Raw genomic sequence first — 23,739 nt, 5'->3', positions numbered from 1 at the left:
TTCATGATGTTATTCATTTCTGAATATCGATTTTGATGTGGCTTCGCCAACTTGTATTAGCATTTGTAACATCTTGTTTCAGTTTGTTTAAAGATCAAAAACATACTCGAGTAGTTTTCATTCATATAATATTTAATCAAAACAATTAAATATGACGACCAAAAAAAGGCTCAACTTAGGACCAGTATCAGTTAAGTGTTAAGACAAAACAGGTCTTGACATACAAGTATACTTCTAAAAGTGACACCATTTCATAGTCAAGCAAACAAAACATAAAAGCACAATTTACTGTGTAACCAAAACATCACGTTTCATCATTATTTGAATATGATATGCAGCCAACCGTAAGAAGTGTAGAATTGACCAATTTCCTTTTTGTGGGGAATGCTATCGGCTACATGGGAAATGGGCACTCATCATGGGATCAAAACTCAATCGTATCGTAATCTCTGTAAACTTGTGTATAAATAGTACGTATGAAATTTGAGGGTCCCCCAATGAACCACACACTTACAATGGCCCCGGCTAATGACAACAACGTTACAAGAGGACTATAAGACAAGGTTGGTCTAAAAATAAGAATTGACTTGCGGGATAATCTGGGCCAACTGTAATGCATACAACACACATTGCACAAGCGTTTGAAAACAAAAACGTTGGTTATTGCTGCCCAGGCAGAGTGGGAGAAAAGTATACTTTGATCTTTAAACATATTAGGGGAAAACGGGTTTAAAATAAATTAGATGCTACATGACATTTAGCTACTTGTTACCTTTGGAGCGAAAAACGTGTGTGTACAAGTTACCCGGCTTAGAAATGCTAATTTGCAGGTTGTGCTTTTGAGTGCCCGGCTTGTTGTGACCAATTCCCACCGACCTTTTGGTCCTGTTAGATCCACACTGAGCAGGTCTGCATATTCTGTATTCTTGGCATATGTCAGAGGTACACACACGCACACACACACACACACACACACACACACAAAGCATACATATACATACACATATCACATCTTACAGTATAGTCATGTGTCAATATATATACTTATCAATGTAGACACGGGCTAAACCGCCCAAAACATAATTTTACTTATTTATTTGAATGTTAAGATTTCATCTTTGATTTGACTCGTTTTCAGCACCATCTGGGAAAGGCACAGTCTATTGAGGACGATTCTGTCCGACGACAAACTTTCAACCCACCTCCCACGACCAAGAGAGAGAATCTGTACAGTGTAGAGGCATCGAGACGTCAGACGTGGCCCCCATGTTAGCGGGGCCATCACAGTCGTTCACTTCTTTGACATTACAACACACACACACACACACAGAGACAGAGAGACAGAGAGACAGAGAGAGAGAGAGAGAGAGAGTGAGAACAACTGAACAGTGGAAGGAGAGGTTTCATTACAGGTCCCTGGGTTTAAGCGAATACAAACAAACACAAGTTTGAGGGGGGTTGAAAGTTCGTCTGCTTATTACAGGACAAAAACAACCTTCCCAAAACTAAAACGATACAATAAAAGAAGAACCATCCATACAGTAAGTCAATGCAGCAAAGCCATCGCCTCCATGGTTGACCAGTAAACCTATTGCATTATTTCAACTGGGATAAATTATTAGTGACTATTACTATTATTTCATTATTAACGTCCTACTTAATTATCTCTATGTCATATAGGATTTTTTTTTGTTAGCAAAAATAAGTAGTATGGGTGCATTATATTAATATCTTTAAGTATAAATATTATTTTTTTTCTCCATTCAAGAATTTTAAAAAAATGTTTTTTTCGAATGGTTTGAGTAAAAGGCATCGGATGTTAAGCACTTTGAAGACACACTGCGTGGCGGCCATTGCTCTCGCGCCAATAACCAATGCCTTGCCTCAGCTGCAGCATGCGTCAAAGAGACTCTCCAATACATCGTGGCTGCACACACATTCTAGAGAACTCCGGGAGACGCAGAGTAGCTACGGCTAGCTACATGCTAGCACGCCAGTCTCCGTTTCGTTTTTTGCCGATCTTCAAGTAAAACTCGCGCAAATCGCTGCTTTAAGGTCCGACGTCAAGAGGCAGCTCAGCTTGGACCCGGACCCAAACCCACGAGGGGGCGGGATGGAACAGACCGGATCACTACTCTAAAATCGGTTTCAGCATACATTAGAACCATGAGGCGTCGCACGATATATATTTATATATTATAAAAACTACTCTACTCAAGATTAATGATCTTTCTCTAGAGTTTCTTTGTCACAAACGATGTTTCGGCGTCTTCCGTTCCAACATTTTCATCACATGATCGAATCTCACAAGTGCCGTTTAAATATGTCAGCTCGTTAAACAATTAATGTAACCTACAATATTCGATGTGATATTCAATGTACTATAAAGTTTCACTCGTAGCAGCTCATTTGGTTCGGATAATAAGCAACTGGCACTGTAAGCCGTGGGAAAGCCAAACGCCTGTGGGCAGGAACCTATCCCTTCACTACGTTTCCAAGGTAACCACCACCCCGGTCATCCAATAAACAGGCAGGCACTTTCCTTTTGGTCTGAGTGATACACGACATTTTGTAGTTCATTTGAAGGAGGTTAGTACTGCTAAGGCTACACCCGAGAAAGGGCCTTCCACAGTTGGGTCACTGTGACGTGACCTGTCAGTCAGCACCATGTTGACATTCTATTGGCATGAAGAAGTACTTGAAAAGGGATCAGTGATCCATCAAAATTCGGCTAGATATGACGGTAATGCGATAAAGTATCTGTGAGAGAGAGAGAGAGAGATTTTTCTAAGAAGGATGTCATTTGGTTCAAGTATTGTTTTAGAAACGGTTGAATTAGACCTAGCCAAACTAGTATTTGCGGTAAAGAATGTCAGACAAACCCCAGTCCCAATCTCGCTCGGACAAAAACGCAACTAAATTGTGAACTTGCACGTGAACAGACGCGCCAAGTGGAACCTCTGCACCATAACTTGATCAAAGACAAGCCTCCGTAGAGACGTCTACACCTCGACCAGCACCGCCCGAACATCACATGGCGGGGTCAGTGCGGGCTTCCTCCACATTGGAGGCCCCATCTGCTCTGCCGAAGGGCTCACGGGGCTCACAGTCCCCGTCCCCCCCGTCCCCCAAGTGTGTTGACTCATTCAGAGGAAAGAAAACACTACAACAGCATCTGGGCCCGGAACATTCTTCAAAACACCTTTTCCGTTTCCACTCCCGAGGCTCTCTCGTTAACCCCATCAGGCACTTTTATCGTAATCTCGTCACATCTTCCTCGTGCGACCAGCCCCGGGGTCACGAAGACGCCGGCCGCGGTCGACGCGACCAATACTTTCTGAAGTCCTTGAATGCCTCTTCACGTTCACCTCGCCAACATCCAAACCAAACATACCGACAACGCTGTGATACTGAAACGGGGAGGGTCTAACAGTCAGCGCCTTCAAATACCAAGATCCCTCCCTCCGCTGGAACACTCTGGGCCTCGCCTCAAGCGCCTTATTGCACTGCAGGAACGACCGTCGACTCGCCCAACGTACGTCTTGAAAGATAACACCGAAAAGAAAGATCCGTCCCTCCACTGAGATCTATTGCTGAACATAAATGTTAATTCAAATTAAAAACGATCACCGGAAGGAAATGGCGCAAAATAAACAAAAAATTAAAAAAAAGGGGGGGGCAGACAGAGCTGTACCGATATCATCTTTGAAGAGGCTTTTTCCCCTCGACCCTCGCTCTCCCCTCAACGTGGCGTCGGGAGTCCCAGCTCTCCCCCCGAGACAGACGGTTGGACCACAGGCGACCGCCTTCACAAACATTCTAGAGATTTTATTAGCGGTTGCCAGGGCAACAAGTCTACCCTCCCTCTTATTGTTGTCCTACGTTAAAGGGACACGCACGCAAACACACACACAAACCGAAACACACACACACACACACACACACATGATTAAAGCGACCTGGAGGAGCAGGTGGCCTTGTTTTTGTTGCCGTGTCGTTTTGAGAAAGCGCCAACGCCGCACATTTCACAATAGTTCCACCATTATTTACCAGGCTTGGCCCCTAGTGAGGGACGTTACTGCTAAAACAGGCCTAACACCCGTACAGTGCTGCAGCAGGGCAAGCTGAGACACACACACATGCACACACACACACACACACACACAGATAAAAACATGGGACAGTATAAACCAGCATGATTAGGGCTAATCGCCGTATGCTGCAGAGCATTTCATAGCGTTTCCCGTACCGCTCGGGAGCACCGACACAAACAGAACCGTTAACACATACCTCCGGGACTGAGACACCAGAGACAAAAGAAAACGTTTGGATGAGCTAGCTAAGAGTAGCGGCGAGGACGGCGCCCCGCTACCCGCCGACTTCAGAGCTGAGGGAACCGTGGTGGTCGAACGACACCAGAGGAGGAGGAGGAGGAGGAGGAGTGGAGGAGGAAGGGGATAAGTGTGGATCTGACGGAGGGGGAGGGGCAGAATGTAAACGATTGGCTGGTTTGGTATTGCATACTGTGGCTGTTCTCCTCTCTGGCTTGTCCTGTGTGTATATATATATATATATAAATATATAGAGATATATATGTATATATATATCCCAACAGTCTGGCGTTCTACGCGTGTGTGTGTGTGTGGGGGGGGGGTGTGCCGCCAGCGCTGGACCTGGTAGGCTTGTCCTTAGAGGGGGCTGAGGGGGGTGAGGGGGGGGCGTGTATACTGGTGGTGGGGTGTGTCGGGGCCTCAGGCGAAGTACATGGTCCTCAGGGTGTCGTGGTGGATCTGCACCGCCTTGGCCAGCGCCTGGGGGTCCCGGCCGTTGCTCTGGCCCGACACGTGGCTGCCCTCCGCACTGTGGGGGAGGGAGGGGGCGAGAGAGGCAAGGGTGAGGCCCGCACCAGGGAGACGCACACACATACACACACAGTTCTGTGCTCCCATTTCCATCCTAATATCAAGCCGATTCTCGTAATTTGGCAGACACTCGTTTTTTTGACAGGAATTCGTTATTTAACAGAAACTCGTTATTTGGCAGACACTTATTATTTGGCAGAAACTCGTTTTTTAACAGACACTCATTATTGAGCAGATTTTGGCGCGACTTCAGATACCGTTCATCCAGGAGCAGGTATTAGGTTTTAGGGGACATCTTGCGCGAGGGTGCCTTCAGATTAGACTGCAGACATTGGGGATCGAACCCAGAACACCTGAACCACAACACTATCCCGACCCTTTGTAATGCGACCGCTCCGTTTTACCATCCAGAGGAGAATTCACTTCCCCCGCTTGCGGGTGAATAGAGTGAAGCTAACCATCTATTATGCATCAAGGAAACATCTGGAGAATGCTGACACACCAGTCAGACTACTAGAAGAATCTTTAAGTTAAATACCTTGCCACTCCTATACAAACACACACGCACACACACACACACACCCCCACACCCCTCCGTGCGCGTGTTGCGGCTCACCTGTCGTGCTCCTTGTCCACCAGGTGGTAGCGTGCGCGGAAGGCCACCAGGTGTGCGTAGTAGGCGGGCGCGGGGATGGACACGGAGCGGGTGCAGCGCACGTAGGTGTGGCACAGCTGGTAGGTGAGCAGCTGGAACTCGTCCGCCGTGAAGCAGTTGTCGTCCCACAGGACGTGGTAGTGGGAGGGCCGGCTGGTGCCCTGGGGGGGGGAGGAGAGGGTTGAGTTATGACGAGAGACGTAGAGGGAGATGGACGGAGACCGAGAGAGAACGAGAGAAGATAGGGCGGAGAAACATGCATGTTTGAGTAAGGACGAGAGACGGAGAGAGAGAGAGAGAGAGAGAGAGAGAGAGAGAGAGAGAGAGAGAGAGAGAGCGAGAGAGCTAGAGGGACAGAGAGAAAGAGACAGAAGTTAGGACAGAGAGACCAAGAAAGAGAGACAGAAATTGGGACGATGAGACATGCATGTTCAAGTTAGGACGAGAGACAGGACAGAGCGAGAGAGACAGAGAAAGAGAGACAGGTTCATGTTAGGTCAAGGAGAGACAGAAAGAAAGAGACTGGGTCAAGTGCCAACCTCAGGGAGAGCATGAGAGTGTGTGAGAGAGAGAGAGCAAGTCAGAGCCGGAGGGACAGACGGTAAACATAGGACCCTTGCCTGGATCCCAGCGTGACTGCAGAGGTAAAAGTCAAACTCGTAGGGGTGGGTGATGTCCGTGTCCACCGTGGTGCCAGCAGGAATGTTTCCGCTTCGTCCCACCTTACGTAAACAAACACACGCACACACGATAAGTCAGGGGGTACTAGAGATCATTCTTTCTCCCCATGCAGAGACGCAAAGCCCCGTTTGCCCAATCAGAAGCTGCGTCCGTCGAGTAGAAAGCCATTGCATTCTCAATCCCTCTTTGTACCCCGGGAGACAAACACAAGGCTGTCGCTCTAATCCATTTCCCCTAGCTTGATTACAAAAACCACAGACTCATTCATCTCATCTAAATCCATATCATCGATGAGGGGGGAAGCGGTGTGGGCCACTCTCACCCGTTCGTTGCGGTCGGCGCAGAAGAGGCGGGTGTGGTGACGCTTCTGCACCACGATGTAGGTGATGCCCGGCTGGTACTCCTTCTCCAGGGCGATGCACGCCTCCCGGATGGCCAGCAGCTCGTAGTACAGCACCTGGAGGGGGAAAGCGCGCCCGCTCTACCGTCACTTTGCCGTCGCTTCAATGACGAAACCTCACTGACGGTCACTGGTTGAATGAGGTCTAGTACGGTGATGTGCTTGAAGAACAGTGCCCCTCGGCAAGGGCAGCATAAACTCTGGCTGGCAACCAAAGCAGTTCAATACAAGCGTTGGGGTTCCTCTTTAAAGCGGCCCTCACAGGATCCGCGTTCAGCTAATCGTTTGGAATGTAACCTGCCAACAGACAGGAGTTAATAAGGGATTTCATCGATGGCTTCCTTCATGTTTATAATGAAGAAACCCATGGAATCCAAACGCCGTTGCTTTTGAGTACGCGCAAACGAAGCGGTCTTCTGATGGGAGGCTCCTCGAGAGGGCAGCGCCCTTCGGGTTCAGAGTTTAATGCGTTAACTTTTGAGCATAGCATAGAGGTGGAGAATCCGAGCGGTACACTAGGCCCAGGATAGTGCCAACAACCAGGTCGGACCTCAACCAACAACGCACATGGGACACCGAGCTGCCCCCTAGCCTGACCCCGGCCGGTACCTGTCTGAACTGTCCTTCCGAGACTCCGTCCCGGTAGAAGATGATGCGCGTGGGCTTGTAGCGCGTGGACTTGTAGAACTGGATCAGCAGCTCCCGCACCATGGAGGCCAGGTCCTGGATCACCTCCTGCCGGGGCCTCTGGACCCGCACCGTGGCACAGTACCTGCTGGGGTGGGCGTCCATGCTGCCCACCACCTCCAGAGGGGACGAGAGAGCAACGCGTTGACTGGAGGAGCGAGGACAGGTAGGGAGCATCCCTGGAAGGAGGGATCCCCCGCCACTCTGCATTCCTTCTCAAGGTTTCTCCCTCGCTGATTGAAAAGGTGACGGCTTGTAACAGCTAATCACACTCACACCTGATGGTGTAATGTGTCACCTTTAAGGGAGTTTTTATTTATTTTTCTTGGGTCACAGGGTCGTCATAAATATTTGGCCCGTCAAGCCCTTTGAGACTGTAATGGTGATTAAGGGCTATAAAAGTCGAATTGAATTGAAAGGAACGTTGACAATCAGGTGAACAGAATAGGCAGGAAGGCCTGGCGGCTGTTCACAGGCATTTGGTTTATACCTTAACAATCAAAGGCCAGTGTGTGAGAACGCGTCGTCTTCCCCGCTCCTGCGTCTCTAAAAACAACAGTGTCTACACTGGTGGGTTTGGAGCCGACGCTGGATCGCGACCAAAAATGTTCTCAACCCATGAAAAAGCAGTTCCTCGCCAATGACTAAATCAGCCATCCGTTTCATGGGCGATATGAGTCACACACACAGAGCTTCCAAGGAAATCGCTTTCCCCTCCAGCTTTCTGTGCGTCTAATACGAACACGTTGTGATCGACTGAGGGACGGCTGGGGTGAACCCGGGGACGAGGTGGAGGTCCTTACCGCTGCGATAGACGGCTTCTTGCCGTCGCCGGCAGGGGGGTGGGTGACGTCAGCGCCCAGGAAGATGACGGGCTGCTGGAACACGGAGGGGCTGGTGGGGGGGGAGCAGAATGAGACCACCACCCTCAGAACCAACCGGAATCGTGCTGTATGGAAGGGGTGGGTCGCCACATCCCATTTGCATATTGTTAACGTGCATTCCCGATATAAAGAATGGAACACGAGGGGACTTGCGCTCTCTATCTCTGAAGGCCTAAACTCTGCAGGTGGTTTAGTTTGAGAAGGTTCTACCAAAAGAGAAACTGAATCCCTTGAGTGGGTGAGGCTTTCAGAAGGGGATGTAGGGTGTGGTGTGGGTTTACATTTACATACAGGGCATTTAGCAGACACTCTAATCCAAAGCGACTTAGAATTAGTAACGTTTGTCAGAAGAAGGATAACTGGCGAGGCGTATCCGAACACGCGAGTCTTGAGCCTCTCGCGGCAGCCGGCCGGTTTTACCGTTGGTGCGGTACCAGGATGTTGTTGATGCCCCCCAGCTTCACGTTGATCTTCAGGCAGAGGTTGGACAGGGTCTGCGGGGAGGTCTTCACCACGTTCTTCACCTGGACGCACTGGGTGGCCATGCCCAGCAGGGTGTCTCCCACACGCTTCACCTCCGCTGTTGGGGGGGGGGGGGGGGGGGACGACGACACACACGGTGGAGCCGGTTCGACCATCATGACGTTAAATGACTAGCACAGAGCTAGTCATTTCACAATGAGCCATTAAGGCCCAATCCCATTTCTACCCCTTACCCCTTCCCCCTCCCCCTTGTTTTGAAGGGGTAAGGGGTAGAAATGGGATTGGGCCTAAGGCTCTTGAAGACAGAGCAATGCAATGTGTAATGAATGATTGATAAAGTGCAAACCAATAAAGAAATAAACGAGATGGGGTATCTTTTTAAATTACAGCTCCACCATAAACCTTCCCCTCAACCTTCTCCTGAACTGGTAGAGCGTGATAAAAACCTTTCACCAGATGCCATGCATCATACGCTTCCTTGGTTTTTACATGGCGCCATCTACGAAACGCCTCATTCGGATACAGGTTGGGCAGTCAACGGTGAGGGTGAGGGCTTTTCTCTTAAAGGGCTCAGGTCATGCCACCGGGTGTGGCTGTGATTAGCTGGTGCAAGCCGTTTGAAAGTCATTCCTTCCCTCTGCCATAGTGACATCACAAGTGTGCGTGTCCACCTAGATGTACGCTGGATATTTCAGTCCACCAGCCTACCCAGTGGACCAGAGCAAATGTCGCTCATCCATCATTCATATATCGGGGTGAACACGCCCACTTGTGATGTCACCACGGCACAGGCAGGGAATGATTTTCAAACGGCTTGCACCAGCTAACCACACTCACACCTGGTGGCGTGACTTGAGCCCTTCAAGGATGCCTAGAGCGAGACCGCAGACATCGGGGTCCAATCCCAGCTTCTCGGTACCGTAGACGGGCGTCTTCCCGGGCAGGATGACGATGATGAGCTGCAGGCCGGCGTAGGTGTTCTTCAGGTGTCTGAACATGGGCTCCACGCTGTCCGCCCCCTGGGCGTATTTACAGAAGCAGGGCTGGCCCTGGATGGGCATCCCCGCGTCCTTGGAGATCTTCCTCAGCTGGTCCGTGAAGCCCCTGCAGGTGGAGGGATATTACACCATTTGAAATAAATAAATAAACATATCTAATTGGGCTGGGTAAAAAAAATAGTTTTAATCGATTTTGGATCGATTTCATTTAAATTCTGCAATATCGATTCATAGGGCATAAGGTCGATTTTTTATATATATATACACACACACATGTTTTTTTTTGTTACCATTATTATTATTTTTGCACTTTAATAAACAATGCCTTAATGCAATTTGCAGCGATGGAGCGTTGTAGGACAAGTACACTTTCACTTGCAATTCCTTTCTAATTTCAAAATTGCACTTTGGTGCCTTGAGTTTTGTTTACAGCTCCAGCTAAGTTTAAACTGTCCAATTTACAAGTTTGCACTCAAAACCTGTTGTTTAAGATGAAGAGAAAAAATAAAGTACATTTGTATTTTGTAACACAGTTGAGCCATTTTCATTATTTAAGAGCAGATTCAATCGAATCATGATTAATCGATTCAGAACCTTACGAATCGAAATCTAATTGAATTAGGAAATTGGCCACGATACCCAGCCCTAATATCTAATTCATATAAATATAGGCGTTCCTTAAAGGGTCATATTGTTCCATCATGTCTTCTTTTTTCCACAACTCCTTCATAACTATGGACAAACTATTTTGTAAATAACTTTCTTCTGTATAAAATCCTCGCCACGCCTGGTGCTAAGGGGTTTCCCAGGGAGGCGTGCAGGGGGCAGTACTGACTTGAGGATCTCCTCGCGGCACTGCCTCTGCGTGGCGAAGCAGGCGATGGCCCACATCTTGATCTCCACGCCGGTGTGGAACTGCTTGCCCCTCATGTCCCACACACCGTGGCTGGGCGTGGCCACCGTGCGGTTCTGCAACGACAGCCCAGGGTTCATCTGCTGAGGCTGGCGGGGCGAGGGGGGGGGGGGGGGGGACAGACGAGAGATGACGTACACGGACACACAAACAAACACAAAAGATGTGTTGAGGGCAGGAGGAAGTGGCAGCTGGGCGATGGACATTGATTGAAACAGTCCATCAACCAATTCATACTATTTTTCCCAGACTTTTTTTCGCTCTTAAAGCGGACCTATTATGCTTCTTCGACTTTTATGACCTATCAACGTTGTTATAATGATTGATGGTCATGTTTAACCATACTAAAGTGTCAAATAATGACGTACATGCATTTCGACGTATTCCCTGCTGACAGTCTGGGGTGGCTGTGCAGAGCGCTAAACACTCGGGACAACGTTTGCGATTCACTTGTTCACATTTCCGGGAAATCATCTACGTAGAGGCACTCCTGCCGCGCCCCTATATGCCTGGTCAAATCTGCCCGCTCGCGCGCTTCAAGGAAGGTGACCAATCACAACAGAGTTGGGTTGGCAGGAGGGGGGCGAGGGGGCGGAGAAGGACGAAACCGAGCGTTGACAGAGAACGCTGAAAGCGCCCAGATGAGAGGAAGAGTTTCCCGAAAATCTACATTGATTTTTGTGCATGGTTAAACATGACTATCAATCATTATAACAACGTTTCGAGGTCATAAAAGTCGAAAAAGCATAATAGGTCCCCTTTAAACAACCTTTAATCAAAGATGGAATCAAATCACAGACGATTTTTGGTTTGTTTGTTTTCGAAGGTACAGCAGGTTTCTAAAAAGCTGATCATAGGATTCAGTAGTTGACTACAATAGTTGGACCAACGTGAATATATCCTTGTAAGGTTGTTTTATACTAGCCTTCATTGTATCGCAAAACTAGAGAATAACCGATAAGAGCGACTCTAGACCAGGGGTTGCACCCGTTAGCGAGTACAACATCAACGTACAGCACAAGGTTATCCCACATGAGCACACGTTATGTTTGGATTCCAGCGGCCGGCTGTATTGTTGTACCGCCGTTGATGGTGAAACCCCCACACACGGTAAACCAGACGTTATAGAGGGTAGAGAGAGAGGTACCATGAAGTGCTCCGAGCTGACGCGGCCGCCGTACTGCAGCATGGGGGCGGGCAACACGCGCCCCGTCACCTGGGCCATCTCGTCACGCACGCGGAACTGGAACTCCTGGACGAACGGGTCCGCCTCGTAGTTGGCGCTGCGCACCTGTGAGCCGGGACCGGGAGGACAGCGTTTAACGTACAGTGATGAAACCGGTGGGGCGTGTGTTTCTTGTGTGTGTTTTAAAAGTGCTAGGCTGACCCCTCCAGTGGGGGCTTTTATTTTTGAAAACATAATTAAAAAATATATATGTTTTCCAAAATAAAAGCCCCCCCTGAGCCAACCGATCTATACAACTAGTAATATGACAGGACTTTTATTTTTTTTAATCCTCCCTCCTACGAAGGGGTCAGCCCTAGAAATGGTTACTGGTAAAATGCAAAAAAGAACACAACCAGCCTGCGGCTCTGGCCTACGACTAGTCGACTAATGAGTCGCAGGGCTCTTGGCAGACTAAGGTTTGTGTTAGTCGCGTACATTTTGGTTACAATTAGCGCATGCTTTTCATTGTTGATACATTCTCCTCAGGTGACGTTGTTCTGGAAGCTTAAGTAGGCTCGTCAGCCAACGTTTACTTGTTGGCCCGGGAAGGTGGAGTTCCCTGCGTTCTACACGTTTTAACAATATTGACCGCCTGCCAGGAACGCGCCGACATCGAAACTGAAAGTGACCTTTAAAGCCGCATGGCGTTGCTGCGTGGATGTGCATTTAAGGAATCGAGAAGCTCAATATCAGTTCACAGGGTTGGTAAGGTGGTTGGTTTTAAAGGGACACTGTGTAAAAATTACTCCCATCTAGTGGTACAATTGTATATTGCATTCAAACTAATAGTGCTCGCTTGTCCAAAAACTACGGTGGGCAGTATGTGCCAAGAAGCTGTGACATGACACCTACTAGGCTACCTCATCGAGTCATTCGAGTGATGATGAGGTTCGTATCCTAATCAACGCATTGTAATCCGTTGATTTCAACAATGTAACAGTATTCTAAATACCAACAATTTACATTGTAACGTACGGAATCAAATCAAAATCAAATCAAATCAAATTTATTGTCATTTTGTTGATTGAACAACAAAACGAGAAGGCGTTTCTCACGGATCAAGATCAACATACATTTCAAACAAACAAACAAACAAACAAACGTCCCAATGATGAATAAATAAATAAATAATAAATAAATAATAAATAAAGTCCAGTGAGAAGATCTGGGACGCTGGTGCATTGAGCATCCTGACAGCTTGAGGTAGGAAGCTGTTCCGCAGCCTGGTGGTGGAGCATCTTAAGCTGCGATAGCGTTTCTTGGAGGGTAGGAGCTGAAAGAAGCTGTTCAGTTTGTTTACGTCCACCCCGTCTCTGCTGCTTCCTCCTCCGGGCAGTTCCGGGCACGGTGTCACAGTGTCCGTTAGTATCCTGTGTTTGCGTAGTATGTCCAGATGCCAGCGAATGCCAGTGATGTTACTCGCTCTCAATGTCCTAATGTTTAATATTGTTTCCCTGTCATAAACTACGTTCGTAGGAAGTCTCACACTCAAACATTCAATCTCAATCTCACAGATCTCAAGAGGGGCCGCTGCGACTGTACGCGCCGCCAGTTAGTCGCCCTGGCAAAGAGTTTACTTCCTCGTCTCCTATCCTGTTCCTAATTCCTCCTCTCGATCTTCTTTTCCTCCGTATTGTCTTCTTTATCAGAGTTGTTGGTATGAAATCCAGTTGTTCGGGTGATAAATCAACTGTCTGGCAAGCGAGTTGAAGCTCCAGAAGGTCCGCTCTAGCGTAAGTGCGTCTTGGTGGATTTGGATACGTGTGACCCCAGCAGAGAATAAACCTCCATAACTTGATGAAGAATGGCTTTTGAATTCCTCCAACGCATTTGACAGTATCCATAAGTCATAAGAATATTGTCATGATTTAAACTCGACAAAAATATGAAAAAGTAAATTAAATATGTAATAAAGTAGCCTGCTGTATGTAGCCTGCGGTATTGCGTTCGCTTTACCGCACCGTTGTAACGAAAAGAGAGCTGAGCCGCAAGGCAAAGCTCTCGATCTACCGGTCGATCTTCGTTCCTATCCTCACCTATGGTCATGAGGGCTGGGTGATGACCGAAAGGACGAGATCGCGGGTACAAGCGGCCGAGATGAGTTTTCTCAGAAGGGTGGCTGGCGTCTCCCTTAGGGATAGGGTGAGAAGCTCAGCCATCCGTGAGGAACTCGGATTAGAGCCGCTGCTCCTTTACTTAGAAAGGAGTCAGCTGAGGTGGTTCGGGCATCTGGTAAGGATGCCCACTGGGCGCCTTCCTTGGGAGGTGTTTCAGGCACGTCCAGTGGGGAGGAGACCTCGGGGAAGACCCAGGACTAGGTGGAGAGATTATATCTCAACACTGGCCTGGGAACGCCTCGGGATCCCCCCGTCAGAGCTGGTCAATGTGGCCCGGGAAAGGGAAGTCTGGGGCCCCCTGCTTGAGCTGCTCCCCCCGCGACCCGACCCCGGATAAGCGGATGACGATGAGGATGAGGAGGAAAGTAGCCTTTCAATGACGAGTCGCTCAAACATAGGAGCGCCCATCTCGTTGCCATGGAAAACCATGTTATACATAATAATAATAATAATAATAATACATTTCATTTAGAGGCGCCTTTCAAGACACCCAAGGTCACCTAATACATGCTTACACATCGTCGTTTTTTTTTGGCGTCGATGATTCCTTCTCCTGTGGCGTGGCATAACTATGGTCTTTCAAACAAATGCGGTGCATGTTCAAATTTGCCGGTAAAACTCGTCTCGCTATACTAAGCTCTGTTCCACCGTTACGCTGGCTCAGAGTGAAAACGCGTTTGCAATTCCTGTACGACGTAGTGCTTTTTGACCCTCTCGGCAGCTCATAGACCGGAAGAAAATGGAAGCCTCCATGAAGCTTACCCGTCCTATGTAACCATATTGATATTAATATGAATTATTCTTCGCTCAGGAGGATAAGTGAGATTTTTGGCAGAGATCATTTTACACCAATGAGGACTTATTTATGAATGAATATGTTGATTTGAGGCAATAAATTACTCAAAATATTACATAGTGTCCCTTTAAGGGAGAAAGGTATTGGATATTCACAGATATTCATGCTCTGAATGACAGCCATCTGACGCTGGGAACGAGAGACCCGTTCACCGGTATGGGTCCCGTGTATAGTGGGGTATACCTGGGAGGGAGATGGGACTTCCACGCAACCCTGCTGTATGCAACAGCTCTCCTCTGAATACAACACGACAAAGTACCCGGCTGCCCAACTAAAAACGCAATTAAACCAGATACCCTCACATTTCAAAATGTCCCCACTGGATGCAACATTTTAATTGCAGTTTAGATATGTATCCAGCCAGCTGGAGTAAAAGCAAGTTAGAAAATAAAAGCTCCTGCAGTGGTAGAAAGTTTGAGGTTGAAGAAAATAAAAGTCCCGTCATATTTTAGTTGTATAAAATCAGTTAAGGCAGAGGGGGGAGGTTTGAATACATTGAACTTTGACCCCTGTGCATATTTGTGGACTAGTTAATAGGAAGGGAATAATAAAAAATAAAATTGGATCAGGCAATTTCCACCCAAAGGTCCTATCTGGGACTAATGGAGTTCATCCTAACTTCAAAGCCTGTTCAAGGACCCCAGTTAGGAACCCAACCGGCTGGTTGAGGAAGCCTTAACCAGGTCATGTGGAGCGGCTGGTTGGCTGCTGAACCTGAGGCCGCCACTCACCAGTCGGCTGATCTCCTCCTGCCTGTCCGGGGCAGAGCGGGCCGTGGCTTTGATCATGGTGGACGTCTGGTTGTCGGTCAGCTTCTTGATGCAGCGCTGGCCGGCCACAATGTTACACACCTAACACACGCACACACACACACACACACACAACCAGGGCACAATGGGTTCAGGCGGGGGCCGACTGCTCTACAGAGAGTCATAACGATGGGGGGGAATCATCAGCGAGAATTACTCTTTAAAATAAATAAAAATAAACGACAGTATATGGCAATGTCAATAATACATGTCGCACAATAACTCAACGTATTGACTTCGTACGCATCTAATGCAACGCAAAAACAACTAAGTCAGTAAATACGCAAAAAAAAAAAAGTGCATAGAGTAAACATTTAAAATGGCGGCGCTTTGGTTCAAAACATTGATTCGATAAAACACTTTTTAGTCGAGTCAACGAATGAGCGGTCCTCTGTGGCCACCGTCGTCGGCGTGCCGGCGTCAGCCTCTGTGCTCACCTCCAGGGGCAGGTAGGTGTGTTTCTGCTCCTGCCCCACCTGCAGGCAGGGCAGGTGGGGGTACTTGAGCTGCAGGTTGTACTTCTCCCTGAAGTACTGGGCCACCGTGCGCTCCACCGTCTGCCCGTTCTCCAGCTGCAGGGGGAACCTGCACACCCACACCAGGCCAGGGGGGGGGGGGGGGGGGGGGGGTGAGTCAACGCTTGATCAGGATCCATCCATGCATCGAGCCCTTGGTGTTATTCATTAAGGTCAAAGGGGGAAGTGCGGGCAGGACGACGGAGAATAAACAAAACCAAACCCCAGAGTGGAGGCTCGAGAAATGTCACGGCTAGCTTTGTCAACAATTTTTTTTTTCCTATTGTATTTACAATTTAAATAAAAAGACGTGGTGGAAGGCAGCTTCTTAAAACATAATCACCATAACCAACACCGCCGCATTAACATGCGGACAGCGATGCAGCAGCTGGTCACTGCGAGGGGGCGTAAGACAACCCCAAACGTAACCAGGTTAAAAGGCACAGAGCTTAGGCTGGCCAGTGGTTGTCTACCAAGGGGTCCCGTGGAGCCCTGTGTGGCTGCACTGCGGGGACTATAGGAAGGGTCCTGCCAAGGAGGGGTTGGGATGTGCGTGTGTGCGTGTGCGTGTCCGTGTGCGTGTGTGTGTGTGTGTGAGCGTACGTCTGGTGGGAGGCGGGGCGGCGCGTGACGTTGCAGACCCGGTACTTGCGGCGCATGCTGCCGCAGTGCGTGACCTCCACCTTCAGACCTACGGATGGTGGACATCCTTGTGAGTGAGACATAATCAAAAAGGGCATTTTTTTATTTCTTACAATCAGACATGAGGCTAGGGTTGAGGCATTGCAGTGATATTAAGACGAGCGCAAGCTGACTCTTTTCGACGGCTGAAAAAAAACAAAAACGATTTTCATGGTGTATTCAAAAACATATTTAAACATAAATACTGAAGCTGTCGTTTCGACAGCTTCAGTATTTATGATTAAATATGTTTTTTAATATACCATGAAAATCATTTTTTCATGGTATATTCGACAGCTCCCCCTCCCCAAGGTATTACAACATCCACAACATCCCGAGGACTGCGTCTACTCGTTTGTACTTTTTGTCATTGATTCACAAGAGAAGAGAATCCATCGGGGGTTGTGAATAACATCCGCATCACAGAACATGCACTATTGACGCGCACACACACTATTGCCGCGGTAAGCATGGACACGGAAGCGAGGGGAGGGGAAAAGCCAGCTGTGAGACCCGCAAATTCACAGACCCACCGCCGGTCGGTAGCTTGCGACTGGCGTCGCTCACACACACACACACACACACACACACACACAGCTTTCATCCACCGCTGCGTTCCTCGCTAAACTAGGCATCAGAAACGCACTCAATCGGATGCTCCAACCCTAGCGGGACGCGCCATCCCGTCCCGTCGACGGCCTTGCCATTTAGCGCTAGACGCTTTTATCCACCCTCGTTATCGAGCAGGCAGGGTTGACGCCGTTTCATGCTCGCTCACGGGTGGCTAAATGGCGAGTGCGGACATTGGGGCCCCCCCCCCCCCCCCCCGGTCTGCCGGCGGTGGAGTGAGAGAGGTCCTTACCTTTGATCTCTTTGGTGAACTTGACGCGGTGGGAGTCTGTGAGGGGCCGCGGCTGCTCGTCGATGTTGTGGATGTCCAGGACCTCGCACATGAACTGGATGACCGGCTGGGCCTTGTAGAAGGCAGTGGCGGACACTGGACGGGGCGACACAGCAGGGCGCGGGGGTTAACAGGGCAGAGCGATGCGTGGTGAGGAACGGGGGGGGGGGGGGTTACTATGGGACTCACGTTTGAATGATAGCCACGCAAGGCAATTCAAAAGCTGTTTGCCTCTGGTTGGAGGGTCCCAGAATAGCAACACGTGTCACTTCATCTTATCACGTTTTATTAAAAAAAAAATGAATGGATCAAGAATGCTCTTTGTAATTTGAGAATTGACACAAACCCACGAAGCCTTTCAGAAAGAGAAATATAGATAAAAACCCCTTAGAAGTTAAAATGAGACCATTATTAACAAAGTATAACAAGATGATACGAGACATCCTGGTTGTCTTAATGGTGACCGTAGTCTTGTTGGAACAGTTGATTTCTTTAGGATTGAACTAAAAAAACTCAAACACATCTTGAACACGCCTCCTGGGGATACGAGGGGGGAGGGGGGGGGGGGGTCTGCATAGCAACTCACCGTCGATGTTGAGCATCATCTTCCACATGGCGGGTCGCACCGACTGGTGGAAGCCGAACCACACCTCCCTGCCACCGCCCAGCGGGTGGTCGTAGCCCTCGGGGGAGGAGAAGAAGGAGCGGCCCACCGGGGTGTACCTGGGGGGGGCGGGGGGGGGGGGAGGTGGGTCAGTGCCGGGCTGAGGACGGAGGCATGGACGAGGTAGGACATTGGGTTTTGGGGTCGTTCTTTGTAGAGCTTTGTTTTTAGTTATCGTTGGATTTTAGGGAGGCCTTCAGCAAAGGCACCTTTATAACCGCTTCAATTAGGCAGTGGGCAATGGTCGTCGGTGGCTGACAGTGAAGTCAGTGAGTGTGTGGTTAAATGGGAGGCATTGATCGTAAAGGGAGTCGCCTATGGGACACACACACACACACACACACACACACACACACACACACACACACACACACACACACACACACACACACACACACACACACACACACACACACACACACACACACACACACACACACACACACACACACACACACACACACACACACACGCTCCAAGTTCCAGCTCTAAGCACAGGGGTTGTTCTTTTTATAGTTCTTTAGTACTTAATAATGCTTTACTAAGCAAGATGCTATGATAGGAGCTATGGTAGGTGATTAGGCAATACTACATACAAGTTTAGATGCTATGCTAGGTGCTACATGATGATATTATCATTTTATTACTTGATAAACTGAATTTGATATTATTAAACTAGGTGCTAGAAAATAAATCAAATATATGTATCATTATTGAATTCATTCTAGTTCTTGCTTCGGATCCAATGCTAGGAACTAAGCTTGTTGCTACGCTAGGTAACAAGCTAGTTGCTATGCTAGCCACCAGCCAGATGAAACTCAACAACTTGCTAGAGATTCCCAGTTAGATGCTATTCTAGGTACTAAGGCTAGCTCCTGCGCTCTAAGCCATAAGCCGTCGGGACGACGCGTCACAGGGGCTGGGGACTCACTTCATGGAGGGCAGGTGTCTGAGCACCACGTCGACGGCGTGGACCGGGTTGGTGCTCAGCGGCTTGTCCAGGTCCAGGGGCTCGGGCACCCCGCGGCCCTGCAGCACCTCGTGCAGCATGTGCCAGCTGACCAGCGACACAAACTTGATGGACACCTTGAAGGGTCGGTCCTTGCCTCCTTCGCCCGGTAGCGTGACGTCCAGATCCACCTGAAGACCAGGGGCGGCGGGGGGGAGCATGTGTTAGCGCAAGCGCTAGCCTGTCGAGTAGCTAGCTCCATGCCGACGGGCAGAATTAGAAAGCGCGCGGGTTAGCCTCGCGGACTAGCGCGGGGGCAACGAGAGACACGTTAGCTTAGCTTCACGTCGCAAAACACAAACCGCTGCCAACACGGATTCTTGCAGAGATAGCGGAAGAACGCAGACTACAAAAGCTACGACTGGATCTAGTCGGTGAAATGAGCGTTGATTTTATCTCGAAGATCCCCTTCGGGGGGAAGGGGCGCTCTGGGACAGATGTTAATTTAATCAACCGAGATGGGAGTGAGACTGATCCCTGCAGGTCGCAGCCTGCGTGGTATGCATGCATGCGCTGCCTCTGCAGGCCCTTACCCCAGCCGTGGCCACGGGCAGTGGGTGCGCGGTGTAGAGGCTCCTCTTGCCGTCGTACACTGGCCGGCGGTCGCCGAAGATGGTCACCTTGAAGTGCTGCACCATGGAGTCCACCACCTCCCTGACGGAGCACACCACCACCACCACAACAACACTTTTGGTAATCAGCAAGGGCATCGCGTCGGCATGTCTTGACTGCCAGACGCCGCAGATAAGACAAGAGTACAAATACTGGGTTTGATTGAACTAGTGTGGTTGATAAGGTATAGGCGTATAGAGAGGTGACGGTTCTGCACAAGGCTTAACTGCATTTATTACTTCATCTGATTCATTGCTTAAGCCCTTATCAATAGCCTTGCACAGACTTTTTGATAAAAAAAGTTCCTGGTTAGATCTGGTTATGCATTAGTTTCGTGAAACAAACAAATATGAATGATTTTACAGTACATTATAATTTTGATACACATACCCTGTATGGTCATATATGTTTGAATTTGGGCGTGCGTGTTTGCGTGTATATTCTTGTGTATATATGCATGCGTGTTTGTGTGTATATGGGGTAGTGTGTGTGTGTGTGTGTATTCTATTGAATGTGTGTGTATTCTATTGAGTGTGTGTGTGTGTGTATTCTATTGTGTGTGTGTGTGTGTGTGTGTGTGTGTGTGTGTGTGTGTGTGTGTGTGTGTGTGTGTGTGTGTGTGTGTGTGTGTGTGTGTGTGTGTGTGTGTGTGTGTGTGTGTGTGTGTACCTGTTGACGCGCCGCGGACACTTCTCAGGCTTGATGTCCACCTCGTACAGGTAGACATCGATCTTGGGGATGTCCACCTGGAAGCAGTTGGCCAGCAGCTTGATGGGCTTCCCCATGGTGCCATAGCCCGGTCGCCGTGGCAACGAGAAGAGGGCCTGGGCCCCTGCGGCTCCTGAGACCACAACAAAACCCACGACGGGAGGTCAGTGGCTGAGAGGGTACGGGGTTCGATCCCCGTCCTCCCGGAGCCTCACCCTACCTGCTCCTTAAAGACGTACGTCTGAACGCACCTCACGCCGGGTTGAATAAAGTTATATATCGCAGTGGGACTGATTTCAACAAGCTCGAAGCCTAATCCAGTAACCCAGACATAGCTCTAGTCAATGCCACATGATTTTAATTTCAATGATGTAAACACATCCTATAACTGAGGTATCCTACAAATAAGATAATGCTCGCCAGCCCGTACCTCTTTGTTTACAAGAATCAACAGGCCCAAAACCACTCGCACCACCCAGCAGAGCTAGTAGTAGTTCGCCTCACACAGTTGCACAGACAGTTTTTCAATTATAACTAACTGCATACTAAGTGGAAAGGGCGAAACATTAAATATTGCGACTTTAAGAAACGTATGAAATCATGATTATTTTTAAGTCAAAAAGCATACACAACACAACTGTTTGAAAAATTCACTGCTTACTGTGAAAATAAAACACTGTTTGTAGAGTCGTAGAGCGCTTATGCAAGTTTAAAAAAGAAAAAAGCGCAGATTGTGAGATTGCCTCTGCAGAATAACAGAACATTACGTTGCAGCATATGTTACAATTACAACCACTTAAATTAACACCTGGAATACAAGCCAGCAGCCCCCCTGACTTCATTTTAATATATTTATTAGTTTTGAAGAGATAACCGCCTTAACCCACGTCATAATCACATTTAGGAGGGAATTAGATCATGTTCCCATGTAGGCAGGAAAGATGGGGGTTGAGCAGAGTTTAGTGGAGCATTGACACATTTGTTGAAATAAGTGCTTCAGACAAAACGATCCGAGACTGTGCCTTGTTTAGAAACACGAAAAAATTCCCACCAATGGCCCTCCTTTTCCCTCTGGTGTGCCGTTGCCATGCCAACAGAACACACCTGGTAACCCTTTCTCTATGGCAACCAACTGCCGGCTGATGAGAAGGGCAGGTGCGTCCACATTTGTCTTACTTATCTTTTGAGGACCCAGAAGGAAAAGCTGTATCTTTTTCGTACTTCCAATTTATTTGTGACGTTTTCAACTATGTTTAGATAGAAAACACCTGCACTACACAAACCAGGCATTCTTTTGGATTGAAGCACAGACTTAAAAGAGAAAAGGATTCAATAAAAAGAGAATGCATAAGCTACAATCCAATTGCCTTGTGATAACGCTTATTCAGAAACCGACTAGAATCTCGCACAATAAGACAATTGTGCTTGATTTCACTACAGTATAGCATGGTGAATATAAGGTAAATTTGGTGATTCATTCTAACGATCTCGTCGATACCATCATTGTATGCCTGCCCATAATGTCCAATCCGATAGCCAGACAGCCAGCACACAGACAATCAATATCGCACAGGCTACCGTGCTCCAAACATAAAGTACCTTTATAGCCAGTGGGCAGAGGTAGATTGACTATTTCTGGTGACGACAATCAATTACCGGTGGATGTGGCAAAATGAGTATTCAATGGCTGCTGTAGCCATGGCAACAGCCGGTGTGAAAGACAAGCCACTCCGTCAAACGGAAGCGAGTCAGTGCAGGCGTCCGCGATGGACCTACGGTACGAAGCCAGGCTTCAAGTACACCTGACGCCGCCGTGATCACCATCTGCCACAGACAGCCGTGACGTCGAGAAAGGAAACGAGTGGGACTGGTTTCAGCACTAGACACAACCACTCAGCAGCATCACCATGGATAAAAAAAAATAACTAAACAATCCCGTTAAAATATTTGTCAACTATAGTTTAGGACGACTGGAAACAGCCCATGTATACAAGAACTGTGTAACTTTCACTTTCGACCAACATCGGTGTAGTATATTCAAACAGCGTCAGCGACCCTGCCCTTTGAAGTTTGACCCCATAAAGTCACAGTAGGGCTCCAAACAAGCACGGTCTACCAATACATGTGCGGTGGTCCATTGGAGCCCCATGAAGACCATACCGCGCTTATTTAAAAACAACCGGCGTGCCATGAATGGCAACCACCGAGAATACCGCACCTGATGTTCCGATTTCCATTCATGGGGTCTCTGTCCGGTCACCCCGGCTCCCGATATGGAAAGATTAGCGCAGGTTCCTCTGCGACTTGGCGTTACAGCCCTGGTGGCTGTCACTTCAGAGTACCCCCACACCACCACCCCCACGGCTTGGGTCGCTGTGTGGAACCGGGCCGCTTCGAGGGGTTCACTCTCCAACACCAGAGTTTCCTCCTTCCCTTCCCTCTGCTTTCGTGTCAACTGTCAGTCGAAAGTTGACCTAATCGTGTCACCGTCGACCGGTCCGTCCGTCAAAGCCTCGCCCCGCGCGTTACCTCTGAAAAGAAACGAGGGGAAAACGATCAGTGTTTATTCGTCGGACGAGGATTTCTCCCCGGCGAGGGAGTGAGATTAATTCGGTTAGCGTTAGCATCGGCTAACGTCATTAGCTTAGCTTGAGCTAGGAAATTAGCCTCGTACGAGTCCAATTTCAGGCAGATTTCAACGCCAATGTTGTACCTGTTTTAAAAATGGACCCGTCGTGAGTACCGGTCCGCATGACACAGGTCGTTCGGCGATGTCGAGCCGGTAGAAAAGGACCTGGGTAGCCGGCGTCCTCGCCTCGGTAGAGAGACCGGTGTGAACTCTAGTGTGCCGGCCAGCCTCTCCGCCTCCGTGAGGGAAACCCGTCAGGAAATACCGACCCGGGGAAGCGGCGTAATTTCCCGTTTCGCAAATCAAACGTCATGTATGATTGGGCACGTTTTTGGGGGGCTTATCGGTGAAACGGTGTCTATTTTAAGCACAAGATAATTCCCCGACATTATAATTGAGACCATTATCTAAAGAAAATATATTCATTCTCACACAACGGTATGACTA

At 48.6% G+C, this 23,739-nt stretch overlaps 1 protein-coding gene across 2 annotated transcripts; it reads right to left on the bottom strand.

The window, feature by feature from the left end:
* Window positions 1–111: 111 nt before the first annotated feature.
* ago3b (argonaute RISC catalytic component 3b) lies at window positions 112–23,739 on the bottom strand. 2 transcript variants are annotated; one of them, XM_060043526.1, is made up of 20 exons: window positions 23,377–23,739; window positions 22,882–23,194; window positions 20,625–20,796; window positions 19,877–19,997; window positions 19,266–19,474; window positions 18,257–18,393; window positions 17,632–17,766; window positions 16,692–16,779; window positions 16,011–16,158; window positions 15,496–15,615; window positions 11,711–11,854; window positions 10,486–10,652; window positions 9,572–9,756; window positions 8,590–8,749; window positions 8,089–8,179; window positions 7,208–7,402; window positions 6,521–6,655; window positions 6,138–6,239; window positions 5,479–5,678; window positions 112–4,860 (listed from the first exon to the last, which is right to left on the bottom strand). In XM_060043526.1, the coding sequence occupies exons 2-20, from the start codon at window positions 22,898–22,900 to the stop codon at window positions 4,752–4,754; spliced, it is 2,637 nt and encodes an 878-aa protein (XP_059899509.1). In that variant the 5' UTR covers window positions 22,901–23,194; window positions 23,377–23,739; the 3' UTR covers window positions 112–4,751. The 2 variants fall into 2 exon arrangements, with proteins under 2 accessions (XP_059899509.1, XP_059899508.1); XM_060043525.1 differs by lacking the exons at window positions 112–4,860; window positions 5,479–5,678 and having other exon boundaries at window positions 5,847–6,239; window positions 16,692–16,797; window positions 23,377–23,736.

This window comes from Gadus macrocephalus, chromosome 22 (genome assembly GCF_031168955.1).
Source record: "Gadus macrocephalus chromosome 22, ASM3116895v1".
In the NCBI taxonomy this organism is placed as follows: Eukaryota; Metazoa; Chordata; class Actinopteri; order Gadiformes; family Gadidae; genus Gadus; species Gadus macrocephalus.
Note: the sequence above shows the minus strand (reverse complement) of the source record. Positions and strands in the feature narration are given on the sequence as shown.